Source organism: Ostrea edulis, chromosome 2 (genome assembly GCF_947568905.1).
Source record: "Ostrea edulis chromosome 2, xbOstEdul1.1, whole genome shotgun sequence".
Taxonomy (NCBI): Eukaryota; Metazoa; Mollusca; class Bivalvia; order Ostreida; family Ostreidae; genus Ostrea; species Ostrea edulis.
In genome coordinates this window covers 63,122,321-63,128,320 of record NC_079165.1, presented here as the reverse complement: position 1 = coordinate 63,128,320, position 6,000 = coordinate 63,122,321, and the positions used below count along the sequence as shown (strand labels likewise).

Sequence of the window (6,000 nt, the reverse complement as noted above, 5' to 3'; positions counted from 1 at the left end):
AGTTGTGGCTAAAAACAGTATGCCCTGAACTTCAATCTTGGTATCCTCCAAAATATAAAAAAAATATATATTCTTGCTTTTTCTTCTAAAGGATACGACATGTCAACTTTAATGAGTTCAAATTTCTGAATGATCTCCTCTTGGTCATCCTCTGCCTGTCCATGGAAGGTTCCAAGCTGAACCTGTAGCTCATCATTATCTTGTTCATCTAAATGCTACCAAGTAAAGAGACCAGAATCACACATAAATCAAAATCTTCCTAGGAAACCTAAAATAGACTGCAAGCAATCAGTATGGCATAGAAGGCAGTTTGCTTTTCCTTCATAATTTTCATGGCTTACATTAGATTAGCTAAAACTTTTTAGAGAAAAATGTCTTTGTTGTCCATAATACACTTCTTACTTCATAGTACAATTCATTTACATCAAACATGGTAACATAATGAATATAAGGTAATCAAAATGTAAAATTATGATTCAAAATTAAGTAATAACATGAATTACAATGATTACAATTTGCGAGTCCCTGGAAGTTTAGGATATTTATTTTCTAATGTGTATGTACCTTGATTAAATCTTGTAGTCCACATCTCATGAATTCATTCCTCAGATGAAGTCTGAAGTCTAAGTTATCATGAGGGGTACAGATGATTGCATTCACCAGCTGCATGCATCCCACCTGTAAAGGAACATTGATCCCCATCCCCAGACCTGTTATAATCATGTCAAAACGGTCCATGTTCTTCATCTCTGCACTGACAGCCAGTCCCCCCAAAACCTTCTCATGCCTACAAATTACAGAGAAATTTATATCAAACAAAGGTAGCATTTTCTATCCATTCTTAAAAAAAAAAAACATTTCAATGTCATCTATCAATAACGTGAAATCAGCAAAACAGTTTTACAGAGTGGCAACACAATGTCACAGAAACATACTGCATACTGTGTAATCATCATTGTTCAGGGGGGATCTATGTCCAGGCCACCCTTACCCCCAAATTTACATCCCCTTGAACAATCTTAACTTTCTTTTTCAAAGCTAGAAAAAATTTACCCTGATAGCATCAGGTATCAATAGACAACACTATTCATTTTTCATCCTACTGATTATTGAGCTGTTTTTTGTTTTTTAAAATTCAATTAAGTTTTAGAGTTCAAGTTACCCATGAAATTACATCTTCATGAACCAGTAAAATTTTGGTTTTATCCACAAACATTGACCCCCAGAAACAATGATGATTCTACAGCATTACAGAATAGCAGTGAGACGATATACAAGACAAGCGTCCTTACCCTTGTGGAGGTTTATAGATACAGACAGCAGCCAGGATACTGACACACAGCATCATGGTCTCAGGGTCAGTAGGGTCCAGACATCGGGACAGAATGGACAGTCCATCCTCACTTTCAAGCATCTTAGTCAGGCCAAACTATGTCCAAATACAGAATTTAAATATCAGAAGAAGCTTATTTGACAATTAATGTATATAATTATAATCCTGAAATCTTGGCCAAAGTTCTCCTCAAAAGCTTTATAATACACAACATGTACACAATTAGGAACTACATGTACTTTTCCAAAACTCTCATGACAAGTGAAACAACAAATTCCACAGAATAGGCTCACAGAGAGCATGATTCATGACAAAGACTTCACAAATCAAAAGTAATTAAATTATTTCAATTACTTATTATTAAGTATATTAAGACATTCAGCTTTGAATATAAATTCCTTTTTCTAAATAAAACTACATAATTTGTGTTTGAGATAACAAAAGGAAGGAATAAAAACAATAGTTTCACACCAGAAGGAAAAATCTGTCCCCAGGATTCAGACTTACTTGGTTGTTCATGAAAGCTTTGATACACTTGACACATTCCAACCTGCTCTGTTTTTCGTCTTTTCTGTAAGAGAGAATTTCAAAATAGACATCAATGAAAATGCCCTCAAAATTGTAAACACAAAAACAATATCAAAAGAAAAACGCTGCATCTCACTGTTACTTTTAATGAAAATATTGTAATGTTTAATTTCATGTATTTATCAGAGGATAAAATGTATGTTCGGAATTTGAATGTAAGCATCCCTATCAAACTTCTCATCCATATATATGGCTATGGTATACATGTATAAATAAATAAAAATCAACCTTAGTTTTTTTTAAAAAAAAGATACATCATATCTTTTGCAAAAAAAATTTACTTCTGAAATTGGACAATACATGCTAGACAAAAACCAATCCCATGTAAAGTAATTAATTTAAGTTGAATTGTCCGAGTGTAGAAATATACATATTAACCAAAATGAGACACCTAATTAAAAGAGGTTTATAAATAAATGTGTATAGAAATCCAAATGCCAACCATAATGTAATATATGTAACTTTTAAAAAAAACCCATCTGAATAAAGTTTATATTCTATGTTACACAGAAGCATATTTGTTCCAAAATTAGTTTTTTTGGAATTTAACCTTTGACCCTATCAAAATGACACATCCTCAGTCATAAGCAATCTTCGTTTCAAGTGTGATCATCTGAATATTTCTTCATTTTGACACAGGCTCCAAGACATAGATGGACAAAGAGACTCAACACTTTGAGGGTGGGGTGGGGTTTAAAGGGGCATGGACACGATTTGAGCTAAAATTTTCAAATATTATTTTTCCATTTTTATTATTTACAATGTTTAACTAAAGTATTTCTAATCGTTAACCAAAATTTGAATATCAATTGTTGAGTTACATGTGAGATACAGCACTCATATTTCCAAGTTATGTAAGCATATGTTGTTTAAATATAGATTGTTCAATAGAAAATATCATGTTTAAAACAAAATAAGATGCGTCAAACATTAGAAACTGTTTAATTGTGTTCAGAATTAACTTCGAAAAATCTGCTTTAAACGAAACTTTTACTAGTATATTTAACCTATGTTAACAAACACATGGCATGAGCCTTGTTTACATAAAAAAGAATTGTGAGCTCTGTATCTCCCATGTACCTCGACAACTGACATCAAAATTTTTGCTGACTGTTTAGTCATACCTTATTGAAGCATTCTAAACATTGAAAATGGAAAAATGAAATTTGAAAATTTTCACTATCTACTTTGCCAATACAATCTGTCATTGGGTAGAATGCTGTCTAACGTGTTTCATTCCAATTGTTAGCCTGTTCTTTACACATTGATTTTGACTACGGATTACTCTGTTTGCCTGATCAAGATATAGGGTTCACATTTACCCAACTCTCTATTATGTATTCCTTATAGGAGTTATGAAATTGATCACTGTTCGTTATCTTCACCTTTTCCATCAATTGTGTCATCATTTTAAAACACATTACAATAGATGCATGGAGACAAATGAAAACTGGTTGCAATAGAACACATGAGTGATTCAGGTGACCTAAAAACAGTACAAACATATTTATAAATAGTTACCCTAAAAGGATAAAATGTAACACTGGACAATGTCTCCCACATTATATGCACTTAATCTGAACATTTTGTCATTGTTTGATAAACACTATTAATACACATTCAAGCAACAGGAAATATTTTTTTATTGCTTCCCATCATAAAGCGTTGTTTAACATAATGATATCTTTGTTACAGTTGTTCAGTAATGGTTTGGCCCCTTTTTTGTTTTCATGATCATTGATTTCAATATATGGATTTGCCATTCCCCTATTCATACCAAATTTCCATCAAAAATGGGCCACCTTTTTGAAGTAATTAAAACAAAATAATGAAACATTGTGATGCAGAACAAAAACCTAAATGGACGATAAACCAAAGGGACATGAAACACCAATAATGGCCATTGATTCATCTTTTGTACCAAAATATTGTCATAGCACAGATTATATTTGCAGATGAAATGTCAACAATGCTTAATGTCATTTTCAAGGACTTTAATCACTGTATCTAAAAGTTTGTTGTTATCAAAATAAAAGGCCTACTATCATAATAGAAATTGCACAATGATTATTCTGGTAGTATTTTTCCTCATTTCACAGCTTAAAACTTTCATAACAAGGTTGAGGGTAAAAATATGGATTATTAAAGGAAAGTTTCAATAAAACACATTATATTGTTCACTTTTAATATCATATGTTAAATTTAAGTTGACATATTGTGAAGCATGCTTAAATTGATAGCGCTAATCAATTCTATGCAAAATTCACACTGTATAATTATATATTGTATATATTTGGTATTTATCAACGCAGGTGTGCTTTGCTTTATTTCAATACTGTGCATGAAGTATAATGACGGATATTCAATGAGGCTGTTAAACTGTTCCTTTAAATCTCGGCAGTCCAATCTTATCTAAATTCACAAGCATGATTAAATAAACTCGTGCATAATTTGAAATAGTTGGATGGCAGAATCTGGAAAAACGTGGATGATAATTACAAAGCTGTGCTTACATAGATACCAATAATTTATCTGCCAGCTGAATTAAAACAGTGATTAAATATATTGGAAGATGTCGAATGTATATGTTAACACAGTACTATAGACAGCACACTGCATGTGTTTTTTTCCTGAAGACAAGATGTACTTGATAAATACTTGTAATATTTCCTTTAATCAAGTATACATTGGGATAGCATGCTGAGAAAAACCCAGAGACCTGACAAAACCCTGAGTAACTGTTGCATTATATGATTGTAAGCAGAGGGATGTAACAATTTCCTGATATTCTTAAAGACATCAGCATAGCTTCATCAATTCTTATGTCTGATGAAAGTTGGGATTCAAGAACCTTTGTTATCTCCAAAATCATTAGTCATTTTCACCATTCACTAAATTTTCATATCTGTAAAATTATTGATTTACCATAAGTGAATGTAAAAAACTGATGAAGCTATTTAAACTGAATGGCATGCAATGTATACCTTATTGTCTCTTTTGTTCTGTGTTCAAATAATGTTGCAACAAAATCATACATCATTTTGAACCCAAATACCGTGGAATCATTAGATTTCGTACAGCTCAATTTTAATGAATTTTTTGGGGACCCTATCCCACAAATTTCCACCCATAATGAAATACACAATTTACACAAATTTTCAACGTAAGGAAACCACAATCATGAAATTAAGGTAGCTCCATCCTCATGTGACTTATCAATATTAATGGTTAAAAGCGGAAAAACTGTATCAATTTCCACTCAATATAGTTTAATTTAATTAATAACCAAAGAAAATATATATGTTGCCACCTATTTAAAGATGTCAGACATACAAAAACAGTAGTATACATCAACATCAGAAAATCACACGTTTTCGTTAAACAGAATAATAAAAATAGATAAAAACTTGTTGAAACAAGAGGTACTGTGAGCAATGCTCACTAAGAATAACCCCCGCTTACCCCAATCTCCCAAAGGGTGTTGGTAATAGGTATAAACTACCTCTTTTCTGAGTGTAAAAAACAAATGGCATGACAAACCGAACCATATTGCTACTTCGATGTCCAGTGTGCGTGACCTTTGACCTTTTGACCCCAAAATCGATAGGGAACATCTTCATCCCATGGGTAGTCCATATGTATGATATGGTGACTGTAGGTGGAAAGGATAACGCTTTAGAGCCCAGAAACCATATTGCTACTTCGATGTCCAGTGCGCTTGACCTTTGACCTTTTGACCCCAAAATCGATAGGGAACATCTTCATCCCATGGGTAGTCCATATATATGATATGGTGACGGTAGGTGGAAAGGATAATGCTTTAGAGCCCGGAAACCATTGCGTCTACAGACGGACGGACGGACAACCCGATTCCAGTATATCCCCCCCCCCCCCCACAACTTGTTGCGGGGGGTATAATGACAAAATTTAAATATCAACAGTTTTAAACAAGAGGTACTGTGAGCAATGCTCACTAAGAATACACCCCCGCTTACCCCAATCTCCCAAAGGGTGTTGGTAATAGGTATAAACTACCTCTTTTCTGAGTGTAAAAAACAAATGGCATGACAAACCGAACC

General features: G+C 33.1%; 1 protein-coding gene across 2 annotated transcripts in view; it reads right to left on the bottom strand.

Moving 5' to 3' along the window:
• Window positions 1–6,000, bottom strand: part of LOC125681345 (protein diaphanous homolog 1-like) — a 41,610-nt gene that overhangs the window by 22,502 nt on the left and 13,108 nt on the right. The window contains exons 7-11 of one of the 2 annotated variants that reach the window (XM_048921379.2): window positions 4,906–4,923; window positions 1,841–1,904; window positions 1,293–1,429; window positions 565–787; window positions 97–215 (exon numbers count right to left, since the gene is read on the bottom strand). In XM_048921379.2, the coding sequence (XP_048777336.2) occupies window positions 97–215; window positions 565–787; window positions 1,293–1,429; window positions 1,841–1,904; window positions 4,906–4,923 (561 nt within the window). The remainder of the gene's footprint in view (window positions 1–96; window positions 216–564; window positions 788–1,292; window positions 1,430–1,840; window positions 1,905–4,905; window positions 4,924–6,000) is intronic. The other variant, XM_056156665.1, reaches the window with a different exon arrangement.